This window comes from Rattus norvegicus, chromosome 15 (genome assembly GCF_021556685.1).
Source record: "Rattus norvegicus strain SHRSP/BbbUtx chromosome 15, alternate assembly SHRSP_T2T, whole genome shotgun sequence".
NCBI lineage: Eukaryota > Metazoa > Chordata > Mammalia > Rodentia > Muridae > Rattus > Rattus norvegicus.
Window position 1 is genome coordinate 2,616,626 of NC_141548.1, and position 13,583 is coordinate 2,630,208.

At 49.3% G+C, this 13,583-nt stretch overlaps 1 protein-coding gene and 1 long non-coding RNA gene across 3 annotated transcripts in view; one reads left to right on the forward strand and one right to left on the reverse strand.

Moving 5' to 3' along the window:
* Nucleotides 1-8,679, reverse strand: part of LOC120096899 (uncharacterized) — a 37,994-nt gene extending 29,315 nt beyond the window's left edge. The window contains exon 1 of the long non-coding RNA XR_015638604.1: nt 8,522-8,679. This is a non-coding gene — a long non-coding RNA (uncharacterized LOC120096899). The remainder of the gene's footprint in view (nt 1-8,521) is intronic.
* The window catches only part of Dusp29 (dual specificity phosphatase 29), a 41,393-nt gene that overhangs the window by 19,203 nt on the left and 8,607 nt on the right, over nt 1-13,583 (forward strand). For both annotated transcript variants that reach the window (NM_001108368.1, XM_087585935.1), the window contains 1 exon segment: nt 9,919-10,139. In NM_001108368.1, the coding sequence (NP_001101838.1) occupies nt 9,919-10,139 (221 nt within the window).

Consider the following 13,583-nt stretch of genomic DNA (forward strand, 5'->3'; position numbering starts at 1 on the left):
TGTGTAGCCCTGGCTGTCCTGGAACTCACTCTGTAGACCAGGCTGGCCTCGAACTCACAGAGATGTGCCTGCCTCTGCCTCGAATGCTGGGATTAAAGTCCTGTGCTACCATTGCCTGGCTAAGGTTTCTGTTTTCTAACAGAGGATAACCTTTCCTCCTGCTTCAGCATCCCAGGGCTAGGGAATGACAGGCCAGCCTCACCATGGCCAGAGGGACGAGATTTCTAACAGGAATTAAAAATCCAAAGGAATTAAAAACCCACCCCCATGTCTCTATAATAACTTGTCTCTCCTGAGTTCTAAGGAAATAATATCAGTAAAATCATAGTACACAATTATGTAGTAAATGAATGTAGGGTGCTTATTACTGAATTTAAAAAACATAGACTAAAAGAAAAAAATCAGAATTCCCTATAATCCCATTCTACAAAGAAAAACATCCTGATCTAAAATTTCCCACTGCTCCCCCACGGAATTTCTTTAATCTGGCAAAGAAGAAACTTCCCAATCCCTGTAAAGAAAGCACTATCTGTGTAATTGGGTCCATTCGGCCAGCAAAGAAACGGGAGGCCCCGGAGGCTTTAGTTGAGAGGTTTTAGTTCACACAGCAGTTTAAGCTGCTGCCCCGAATGGCCTCAACCTGTGCTAGACCAGCAGGCGGGGGAGCCAGCGAGTTTCACTTTCACACCCAATGACTTAATGAGACCAGAAGCTAGGAATACCCACAGCTCCAAAATCCACCTGCGAAGGATGCACACAGCCCAGACTCCAAGGGAGGACAACGGCATCAAGGCCACAACCAGAAATGGCACACCGTGACTACCACGGTGTTACAGACTATAGGTTCAAAAGCGTGCATGGCACACGCCACATACAAACAGGCACTTGCGACCAGAAGCCCAGACCAGCTGCAGGCTGACCTCTGCTGATGCCAGAACGGGAGGTAGCGATTCCTAAGGGGATTCAGTACAGAATCTGGCGACATGGGAGTGGCTCGGTTTTTTTTTTCTAGCTGAAAGAAAGTGGCAGATGCTGTGCATGGATTCATGTATTCAGGTCATAGATGCCTCCCTCCTTGGCTATGTACAAGAGCTCATCAGGGAAATGGTGTTGGCTGTAGAGGCTGAGGGACTTGGGCTGGGATCAGGACAACAGAGGTCTCAGTGTGTGTGGCCCAAGGAGATGTTCTCGTTTTCTTTCTTTCCTTTCTTTCTTCTCCCTTTCTTTCTTCTTTCTTTCTTTCTTTCCTTCTTTTTTCCTTCCTTCCTTCCTTCCTTCTTTCTTTCTTTCTTTCCTTCTTTTCTCCTTCCTTCCTTCCTTCCTCCCTCCCTCCCTTCCTTCCTTCCTTCCTTCCTTCCTTCCTTCCTTCCTTCCTTCCTTCCTTCCTTCCTTCCTTCCTTCTGGCTGGCTTAGAATTCACAGAGATCCACCTGCTACTACCTCTCGAGTGTTAGCATTAAAGGCGTATACCACCTAGTATGCACATGCAGCCTAGCATGCTTTGTAGCATGCTAGAACCCACAGCAGTTTGGGAGAGGGAAAGGTAGTAACCTGGTTTATAGATTACAGGCCAGCATCAGAGGAATCCAAGGCAGGAACTCAGGGCAGGACCAAGGGAAGTGAAGCAGAGACCACAGAGGAACACTATTTACTGGCTTGCTCAATTACTTTCCTTATACAGCCCACACCCACCAGATTGGGACCTCAGTTAAGAAACTGTCTCACAGACGTGGCCACAGGCCAGTCTCACCTGGGCTGTTCTTCATTTGAAGAACTCTCTTCCCAGGTGAGCTAGGTCTGTGTCAAGTAGACTGCTGAAGCTATGGCCAACAGAGTTTGAAGCAACCTTTCAGGGGGTAACTCCCGAGGAACTGGCGGGACGTTGGGACAAGAATCGGGAGGAAAGAAAGGAAGGGCTCTGATTGACCGAGGAAACCAGGCCTTGTAAGAAGGATTTTGCTGCAGTTAGAACCCAGAGCTTGGCCAGGGGTTTGTTTGCAGGGAGGGAACTAAGGAGACTTTAGTCAAACCAGGGATCCACAATGTTCTCAGAATAAACTCCACGGGCAGGGACAGTGGTACTTGGCAGTAATCTCAGGACTTGGGAAGCTAAGGCAGGAAGAACACAGGTCCAAGGGCAAACTGAGTTACCAACGGAGGCCCAGTCAATGACAACCAAATAGAGCAAAACCACAGGGGCCTCCAAGGCTCACGTTTGGAATGTCCCACCTCATTCCTAAGCCAAGTTAATGAAAATGAGATACCTATTTTTTTTGCCTGTGAGATTCAAAGATAATAAAATTTGGAGGGGCTGGAGAGATGGCTCAGAGGTTAAGGCCACTGACTGCTCTTCCAGAGGACCTGGGTTCAAATTTCAGCAACCACATGGCAGCTCACAACTGTCTGTTACTCCACGATCTGACACCTCCACACGGACATGCGTGCAGGCAAAATGCCAATGCACATAAAATGGAAATAGATTATTAAAAAGATAAATAAAAATTGGATTGTAGGGGACAGAAGAGGTGGCTCAGTGGTTCAGAGCACTGGTTGCTCTTTCAGAGGACTCAGGTTTGAGTCCCGGCACCCACTCAGTATCTCACAACTGTCCCTTAACTCCATTTAAGGTGATCTAATGCCACCTTCTGTCGGGAGCCTTTTCAGGAGCCAAGCGTGTATTCGGTACAGTGACATACACACATGCAAAACATCCATACACATACAAAAAAACCTTTAAAACATTTTTTTCTCTTAATTGGAATGTAAATCTGAGCCAAGTCTTCTTAAGGTCACTTACCACTTAGGAGTGAATGTCAGATATAGCTTACCTAATTATTATGCATGTATGTGCCCTGTGTGTGTGTGTGTGTGTGTGTGTGTGTGTGTGTGTGTGGTGTGTGTATGCGTGTGTGTTGGGGGGCATGTGAGGTACGTGCACAGCCCAGAGTACAGAGAACACTCTGTATGTGGTTCCAGTGATCCTAGTCAACCTGCCAAGTTTACACGGCAAGTACCTTTACCCACTGAACCATCTCACCAACTCTCAGAGAGATTTTAAATTGCCCGTTCCCCTGGGCCCGGTAACTCCTGTGCTGAGCAGTGGTGGCATACGCCGTTGATCCCAGCACTAAGGCAAGTGGATCTCTGAGTTCTGAGGCCAGCCTGGTCTACTGAGAGTTCCAGGTCAGCTGGGGCTACACAGAGAAACCTTGTCTCAAAAAAACAAAAACAAAAAAAAAAAAAACAAAAACAAAAACAAAAACAAAAACAAAAACAAAAAAACCCAGATAAATAATAAGCAACAAAAAACACAGAAGTCTCCCATGATGATCTAACTGACATGCCCGTAAGTCCAGGCTGACGTGGCAGTGGCGTGTGTCTAGCTGCTGAAGGCCCCGAGGTGACATCGGCACACACAGTACTCTGCCATGTCAAGGTGTTAGCTGTGTACAGATGTCTTTTGGAGACGCCTCTGGTTCCAACTACCAAAATAAGCATCAGAATAAAACAATTTACTCAAATCCTTTGGTCTACTTACACTCTGCTATATCTGGTGTGCTCAGTACACCCCTCCTTTGAGAACATTTAAATTTTATTTTTATTTATGGCGTATGGTGTTTTTCCTTCATGTATGTGTGCTACGTGTGTGTAGTGCCCTCCTAGACCAGAAGAGGGAGTCAGATCCCCTGGAACAGGAGTCACAGACAGGTGTTCGCTGCCATGTGGGTGCTGGGAACCAAACCCAGGTCCTCTAGAGAGGAGCGGTTAATGCTCTTAACCACTGAGCCATCCCTCCAGCTCCACTGTCCAGTCTTTTGACACTCAACAGTGTCATCTTGAGAACTGCACAATCAAGTTATAAACAGACTCATGTTTTAAGTAAATCTATAATTTTGTGTTGGATATTCATAGCTGCCCTTGGTCATATGCAGCTATAGGTAGGGCACACTTGATAGTCTATTAAGCGATGGCATTATAGAAACAATATATATCTTTCAGTTAATTTTTGCTTAAAAAATGCTACCTGTCATCTGAGCTGTTGGGAAAATGGTGGTGATGGACTTAGCTTGCTGTGGGGTGGCCAGGCGTCTCAAACTCTAAGATAAAGTAAAATGAAATGAAATAAAATAATAAAATGTAACACGGAGAATAGCTCAGAGGTCGATAGGACCCATGCTTGGCTTCTTGCTGGAGGCCTTGGGTTCAACACACACACACACACACACACACACACACGAACGCATGCACACATACATGCATATACATACATGCATACACATGCACAAGTACACATACATCACACAGGCACAAGCATACATACATACATACATACACACGAATGTACAGGCATATACACATATGCACAGTCTCACATACATACATATAGACACATGCATGCACACAAACAGGCACACACATATATAATCTTTGAAGGACAATAAGACAAGGCACAATAAAACAAGGTATAGATTAGGCCTGATGGTGCAGGTCTGTAATCCCAGGTCCTCAGGAGGCTGAGGCAGGAGGGTCACAAGTTCAAGAACTGCCCGGGCTACAGAGAGAGTTTAATGTCAGCTTGGGCAACTTAATGAGACCATGTCTCAAAATAAAAACTAAAAAGAGGACCGAGGAGATTCCTCAGAGGTAGAACACGCATGTAGCATGTACGAGACCTTAGGTTTCATCTCTAATACTGAACATAAAAATAAGAGGTATGTCGGTATGGTATTACGCCAAAAACATTCTCTATAAAAACCTACGTGTAGAAAAAACCTGCAAGGTCTTACATTAAAAGACTAATAATATAATCTTTACTTCAGTGGGGTAGAAAGGCTGGTGGATTTTTTTGTGTGGGTTTTATTTTCCACATTCTTGCTGGGCATGTTATTTCTGGAAACAGATGACATGTGATTTAAAAAAAAAAACAAAAAAACCCCACATTTCTTAGAACCAGATATTCTCAAAATTACCCAGACAGGAAGGCTGCTTTATCGTCTAAGTTATTCTGTGTGTGAACATGTTCATACCTGCCTACCTGTGTGTCATATGTGTGTGTGCACATGTGGGAGGATGAAAGTAGTTTGCTTGCGTGCACGTGTGGAGGCAACGGACAGACAGCACTCGTCCTTCTCTGTCTTGTCCACTTTGTTTTTGGAGACTGGCCTCTCCCTGTCTCTGGAGCTCACCAATTCTGATGGACTAGCTGGCCGCAGGACCCAGTGGTTCTGCTTTTACCTTTCTGATGATGTTGGGTCTGCAAGCAGGCTCAGCACTGAACTGAGCTTTCCATGGGAGCTGGCGATGATGATCGGACTCAATCGTCCTGTTTTCCAGGCAAGCACTTTCCTGACTGAGACCCTTCCTCAGTCCCTCCTCATCCAGTCTCCAGACTTAAATTCCTGAATCTGTTTGTTGCTGGTTCTCTGAAGTCTTTTCCCCATGATCAGAGGATCCCATCACTTCAAAACATCCCTGGATTTCTGGGTTCCTTTCCCACATAACTTATCTGAGCCAATTATGCATCTGACCCTCAAATTAAAAACAGCAGCAGCAGACCACAACACAGTGCCAGACATAACCCTCCACCCACACTGATTTCAGGAACTGCTGAGCTGGGCCGGACTGGGGCCTTGAACACGGGGTGTCTGCAGTCTAGGAAGCACAAGTTTTCATTTGGAAATTTCCCATTCTGCCGTAGGTGCTCCTTCAAAGTCTCAGCCTGACTCCCAGCTGAGGGAAACCCCCATGTGTTGTATGAGGACACCACGCCCCCACCCCACCTCATCCCCCACCCAGCTTGGGGGCATAGAGCCCTGAGAACTAGTGAATCTTAGATACCCTATCAGCTCTAAAGCTCTGATGGATCCTTTCCTCCTTAGACACAAAGGCAGGAGGGCGGGGTGTGTGGAGTGGTGTCAGCCAGCTTGTGGCAGTGTGCTATCTACCCTTGATCCTTGACCCCCCCTGCAAAGCATCAAAGTGCAAACTGAAACCCATTCAGACCACCCTGGGATTCTGTGGAGACTGTGCCGATCACGGAAGGAGCAGTGTTTCTGGTGGGTTAGAGCTTCCTGTCAAGGACGGTTAGTTTTAATTTTTCGACCGAGCTCAGCCTCACAGTTAGGCTGACTGCTACTCAGTGAGACAGGCCGAGTTATTGGAGGCTTTAATTGAGTGCAGGTCTGTGTCCCCAAAGCGTAACCTTTATTGTATATATATTTGGGGACAAGAAGAAAGAGGAGAAAACAGGCCTTTTGGAGGGAAATGATGGAGGTTGAATGTGCTTTACTGCTGGGATGTTAGCACCGAGGGCCAGCTTGGGAACAGGGATGGGACAGTTACAGAATCTTAACTCCCCATGCGGCCTTCTATTTTTTTGGGACAGGATTCCCACTATGCAGCCCTAGCTGATCTGGAACTCACTATTTACACCAGGCTAGCTGGTCTCAAAATCACAAAGATCCACCCACCCCCTCTTAAACACTGTCATTAAAGATGTGTGCCACCAAACTGGGCCCCCATTTTCTTTTTTTTCATCTTGGTTTGTTTCAGACAGGACCCCACTCTGGTCCAGGCCGGCCTGGAACTTGTAACAATCTCCCTGTTTCGGTCTCCCAAGTGCCACTGCCTCTGGTTGTGCACACGGGCAGCTCCTATAGGCTCTGTGTAAAATCCTTCTCCTGGGTCCAGTGCCCGTGCTTAACTCTTTCCCAAGCTCTAGACTCCACTATTGCCTCCATCAGCCAGCCTGTGGGGATGTCTGTGGTAGCATTTTCCTTATGGCTAACTGGTGAGGGTGGAAGGACCACTGTGGGTGGTGCCATCCCTAGGCTGGTGTAAGAAAGGTAGCTGACTTGTGAGCCTGGGACTCTTCCCCTAGTCTCTGCTATAGTTCCTGCCTTAGATTCCTGTCTTAAGCTCTTCCTCTGGCTTCCCTTGACAGTGGATTCTATCCTATAAACGAGATTCAACCCTTTCCTCACCCAGCTGCACTTGGTAATTGCATTTTTCACAGCCACAGATCAACTTAGAATAACGAGGGTCTTCAAAGGAAGCACAATGCTCCTCTGGCGATGTAGTGTTGAGGTCCGACACCTTGCTACCCTTCTTTGAGCAGTAGCCTGGTCTTTGTGCTATTGAAGGACATCTTCTCCTCTTCTTCTTTTTTAAAAAAGATTTATTTATTTTATTTATATGAATACACTGTAGCTGTACTCCAGAAGTCATGGCATCCCATGACAGATGGTTGTCAAAACCACCGTGTGGTTGCTGGGAATTGAACTCAGGACCTCTGGAAGAGTAGTCAGTGCTCTTAACCACTGAGCCATCTCTCCAGTCCAGACATGGCTTCTTCAAGCCAAACCCCACACACTCTTATATATTTGATTGTGAGCCTAGCCTTTAACGGCTGAGCCATCTCTCCAGCCCCCCACACACTCTTAAAACACTGACTGTAGTTCTCTTTGACCTCCCAAATACTGACCCTGACATCCCAGTTTTTTTAAGACCAAAACTATATTCCTTTCAAATTTCCTCCCCTCCGGTCCCCTCCCCTCTCCTCCTTTCCCCTCCCTTCCCCTCCCCTCCTCTCCCCATTCCCAGGCAGTTGGCTGAGACATCATCCCAGACCACGCCTCCCTCTCTTGCTTATACCACAGCAGCCACCATCAGACTTTTCTTGCTTCTGCTTCTCATCCCCTTCTCCATCTCTACAGGTCAACCAGGCCGATCTTTTAAACAAATGAAATGCTCACCCCTTTTTAAACTATCTTTAGCTTAGAAGAGTATCCAAACTCCTCTTCTTGGTGGCCTAACCATGACCCCGTCCCCCCACCCCCCGCGCCCCGCCGCCCCCTCCCCCATCCCTTCAGCTGCATCCATAGCCTTCCCATTCCCCCCCCGCGCCCCGCCGCCCCCTCCCCCATCCCTTCAGCTGCATCCATAGCCTTCCCATCCCCCCCCCGCGCCCCGCCGCCCCCTCCCCCATCCCTTCAGCTGCATCCATAGCCTTCCCATTTCCCCCCCCGCGCCCCCTCCCCCACCCCTTCAGCTGCATCCATAGCCTTCCCATCCCCCCGCGCCCCCTCCCCCATCCCTTCAGCTGCATCCATAGCCTTCCCATTTCCCCCCCCGCGCCCCCTCCCCCACCCCTTCAGCTGCATCCATAGCCTTCCCATCCCCCCGCGCCCCCTCCCCCATCCCTTCAGCTGCATCCATAGCCTTCCCATTTCCCCCCCCGCGCCCCCTCCCCCACCCCTTCAGCTGCATCCATAGCCTTCCCATTCCCCCCCCGCGCCCCGCCCCCCTCCCCCATCCCTTCAGCTGCATCCATAGCCTTCCCATCCCCCCGCGCCCCTCCCCCACCCCTTCAGCTGCATCCATAGCCTTCCCATTCCCCCCCCCGCGCCCCGCCCCCCTCCCCCATCCCTTCAGCTGCATCCATAGCCTTCCCATCCCCCCGCGCCCCGCCCCCCCTCCCCCATCCCTTCAGCTGCATCCATAGCCTTCCCATTCTTCCCACCTGCCGTTCCTTCAGTTCCTTCAGCCTGGGTGAAACACTCTTGCCCCAGTTTGCTTCCTGCCTCAGTCCAATGCCACCTCCTGAAACCTTCCCAACAGTCCCGTGGCTTTGCTGTACTGTGCCATGTGGCCTTTCCCCACATCTCCTACTTGTTCATTGTTGTTTGCCAAGCCCATTAGAATCGAGTTCCCCTGGGGCCCCTCCCCCAAGACCTTGGCTTGATCAGTCTGTTCCCTTCTGTTGCCATCAGCATATCGTAGAATCTATATTGTTATGGGGATAAATGATCAACTACAGACATCGTGATGTTTGCTCCATCACTCTCAGTCTCTACACTTTAGTTTGTGGTGTTTGTATTTATTTATTATTTATTTATTTTTGTGTTTGGTATTTCTTGACATGGCCTGCCTCACCCACTGTCCTTTCCTCATTAAATGTTGACCCTTATAGTGAACAAATGCTCACCCTTGTAGCAGGGCAGATTTAAAGGTGTCTTTCAACCAGGAACCCCCAACACTCCTTCCAGGAAAGACTGCCTCCTCTGATACTCCAGCCAATGGCCTTTTTGTTTTGCTCTGTTCTGAGCTAATTACCTCAAAGAAACCTTTTTTTTTTTAAAAGATATATTTATTTTATGTATGTGAATACACAGTCACTGTCTTCAGACACACCAGAAGAGGGCATCAGATCCCATTACAGATGGTTGTGAGCCACCATGTGGTTGCTGGGAATTGAACTCAGGACCTCTGGAAGAGCAGTCAGTGCTCTAAACCTCTGAGACATCTCTCCAGCCCCAGCATCCTTATTTTTCTTTCTAGAAATTCTGCTGAAAACTAGGACTCTCACCTGAGTTAGAAATAGCTCCTTAGAACAATGAAAGCCCAGCTAGGCAAGGGGTTCAACAAAGCAATCAGTCCCCATTCATATTGTGTCCTCCAACCCTGTCAGCATCAATTCAAGAATTCTATCCAATCCCAACGAAATCCTCCGAACCACCAATTTGAAGCCATTTTTCCCAGCTATGACCTCCAAACTCATAAATGTTTGGAAGCTTCAGAATAGAGGCCTCTTTTAAAGGTTCTCCCGGGGGCTCTGTGAAGCAGGCTCAGATGAACAGATAGTTTCAGTGGCCTCTGGGGAGATCTGGCAGGCCCACCTCCGGGACCTGCGCAATAAGGTGAATGATCCAAAAGGAAAGGGCAAATGCTCAGGCTGCACCTTCCCCAGGGGTAGCTTTCTCATAGTCAGAGAGCCAAACAGTGCCCAGCGGCCTCTGGAAGTGCGCTCGCTGCCTTGGGTCTTTGCTTGTAATGGGCGATTACAGGGTCCAGCGTGGAAAGCCGTGCATCGCCCGCAGGGCGCGGCGTCCACCGACCGAGCCTTCTCCCTGCGCCCAGGGCCACAGCGCTGGACCGCTACGGGCTGCAGAAGGCCGGCTTCACGCACGTGCTGAATGCCGCTCACGGCCGCTGGAATGTGGACACCGGGCCGGACTACTACCGAGACATGGCCATCGAGTACCACGGCGTCGAGGCCGACGACGTGCCCACCTTCGACCTCAGCATCTTTTTCTACTCGGCTGCCGCATTCATCGACTCGGCGCTCCAAGACGACCACAGTAAGAGACCCTTTCCTACCCTGCCGTGCCAAGGCCCCGCCCCCGGACTGAAATCCCACCCCATTAGGCTCCGCCCCCAAGCCGAGGCACCGTCCCCCTCCTGCGTACCCTCTGCCTCTGCCCTGCCAGGTCACACCCCATGGCATGCTATCCCCCATACGTAGGCCCCGCCCCAGGAAGAAGACTGGTTTTGGCCAACCCAGTCTTGCCCCAATGGGTCAGAAGCAGGACCTACAAGAAAGTGATTCTCAAACCTGGTGCACTGAGGCTCAGGATTGCTGGCAGGGATTGGCTGAGCTAACTGCCTCTCCATATATGTTGCTCCAGTGTTGGGAACAAGAACCCTTAAAAAGGCAAGGGTGATCCAGAGTGGAGCATGAGGAGGGTGGTGCATGCCTTTAATCCTAACACTCAGGAGGCAGAGACAGGCAGATGTAAGTTCGAGGCCAGCCTGGTCTACAGAGTGAGTTCCAGAACAATCAATGATAGACAGAGAAACCACATCTTGAAAAATAAAAACAAAAACAAAAACAAAAACAAAAATTAAAGAACGACAAGGGTGGTCTGGAAGCCCTCAAAACTATGAACTGTAGTCGAAACATTAATCACACTTGGACCCACACTTGACTAGACCCAAAGGTTTCAGTGACAGAAAATGTTTAAGGAACTGCTTAAGACTCCAAGACGGACTTAAAATACTTCTGCTAACCGGGCACACCCACAGACAACCCTCTAAGATACCCACCTTTTAAAAGTCAAGGGCCCAATATAAACCATCCTAGAGAATGTGGGCTTTGCACCCACAGAGTCCCAGTATCCCGATGCCACTGGCCCATCTTTTAAGTCAAAGTCCTAGTCTTTGCCCACTAAATGCAGTTTTGACTGGACTTCCGCCGAGAAAGCTGCAAGGCTATTTTGGAGAGAAGGGCACAGCTTGGGTGTGCACCTTGGGCAAGACTAAGTCACTTCAGCTGGGTACACTTCCGCACATTCCACGGAGGCCAAACGGACGTCACCTCCCTAATCTGTGCCCTGACTTCAGCCTCTTGTCACGCCCCTTGCTGAATCACCACTTAACTCAGGGTATCCAGTTACCAGAAGCCTTTCTTGCCGCAAGAGGTTGGCATTACAAGGCTCACTGACCGACTGACCTGCTTCAGGAACTTGCAACCTAGGGCTAGGTCTATGCCAAGTCAGCCAGACGTGTAGACCTTGGTGGCTGTGGTGGCTCTTGGCTCCTCAACCAGCCATAGCCACCCACAAAATTTGTCATCTTTCTGGTTCAGAGGACACCATGCCAACGAATGAACACCACCCACAGAGCTGAGGTGATTGGATCAGAGGATGTATCATTGTAACCCGTCCTTTAACAACTCCATTTAAGGGCTGTCTTTTGTATTCTGTACGCTCCGAGTTTCCACACAGGATCAAAAAAAGCAACCAGATTCTGGTTCATCTCCAGGAGGTAAAATTCACCTCATTGTATTTGAAGTTAACTGAAAACATATTGTGTGTGTGCGTGTGTGTGTGTGTGTGTGTGTGTGTGTGTGTGTGTGCATGTGTATGTGTGTGCATGTGCAAGTGTGTTTGTGCACGCGCGCACACGTGTGTGTGCATGTGCGTGCGTGCGTGTGTGCGTGTCTCGCGGGTGACGTTGTGCAGCAATCCCGCCTTTCAGTATCTGTTTCCTGTGCTCGGTTGTGGTTTTTTATGTCTTAGAACTCCTTCTTAATGGAAGGGGCCTGGCAGGCCTTGAGGAAGACAAGGCCAGGTTTAGCGTCTCATCACAAAACTCTGTAATGACGTGATTCCTCCAGTGATGAAAATATTTACCTTGAGCAGCTATAACAAGGAGCAGCAGCAGAATACATAAAGCCCTTGGCTTGGAACCTGGCGTGCAGGAGGCCCGCGGATGCACTTGATAGAGAGAGGCCGTGCACTGCGAAGTGTGGAACCGTGCCAGCATGTGCACCTCATCATCGTAAAGTTTCCGATCCCAAAAGAAAAAAAAAAAGAGAGGGAGGGGAAAAAAAAAAGACATTCCGACTTTGAACTTGTACGATATACTCACATGAAAGCTTGTCTTAGGACCCCGGCACACTGTTTAAGAAGCTGCCTCACTGCCAAATCGCAAAGGTTCGGGCTCCGGAGTTGGGTGTTCAAGGCCTGCCGGGCAGGGTCACATCAGCAAGAAAGTATCAGGCTGGTGCGTGACCCGGTGAGTGAAGGCTCGCCTTAAAGGATGGGTCAAGAGGAAAGAGCATATACGGAAGTCTGAGAGTGTGCGGGAAACGGAACGGATGGGTCACGTGGGCCGGTAAAACAAGCTGGCTGACTGATAGCCACACTGGCCGATGGGGTGGGGTTCGGGGTTGGGCTCCGTTCTCAGTGACCTTTACATTTGGCTTGTCTAAAGACTTCCCCAGGCCAGGGTCCGAAATGCCAACCCTTCAGAACCCAGCATCCTCTGAATGAATGGTGCCAGCTGCTGGTGAGGCAGCCGGATGGAGGTCTGGGGTGAAGACAGCCTGGTTGGTGTCTCCTCTGATGGCCGCCGCTGCTTATTCATTCCCGCCAGCGTTTCTGGTGAGAATCGACGCCAGCATGGCAGAATGTCTGATTTTTTTTTTCTTCAGGGGAAACCTCCAACCTGGATTGTACTGTCAGACTGCTCACTGCTTGTCGTCTCTGTCCTAAGTGGGCAGGGGAACAAAAGAGAATTCTAGTTAGCTCAGCGCCAGCACCGGCACAGACTCCAAGAGAAGAGGACGACAGGTGTCGGGCCTGCGGGCCGCACGCAGGGGGTGGCTTGACCTACACTGGGGAACCAAGGGACACTCTGTGGAATTTCTGAGCCAGACCTGGTCGGTCGCATGTTTCCTATTATACTCCTGACATAAGAGGTGTTGATAGACAGTATGGCCCAAAGGCAGGGCTTTCTCTTTCTCCCTTCTTGACTTTCTTACCCGTCGTTGGCAAATCCTATCCTAAAACACACCACCTGCCCACGCCCCTCACTGCCGGCTCTTTTTGAATTTGACTTTTTTTTTTTAAAACACTGGGAATTGAATTCAAGGCCCTACATCTCCCGTGTGGTTTTTCCTTTTTATAGTTTTTAGTTTTTAGTTTTCTTTTTTGTTTGCTATTTTGTTTGTTTGACACAGGGTCTGGTTAAGTAGCCCCGACTGTCCTAGAATCAGGATCCTCCTGCTTCAGCTTGGGTGCTAGGATTACAGGTTTGTACCACTGCACCCAGTTTCCTGTTGAAAATCTGCTGTAGTGCTGTGGGGTCAAACTTGCCACAGCCGGTCTGTCATCAGCCTCTGGGGTCTACTGCGACCCCGACTCTGTGCCTGTTTGACCTTTCTCAAGAACTAGGCAACCTCCATCACGATGGAAATGATGGATTCACAACTCGGTCCGTTATCCTGCCCGGTAGCTGAG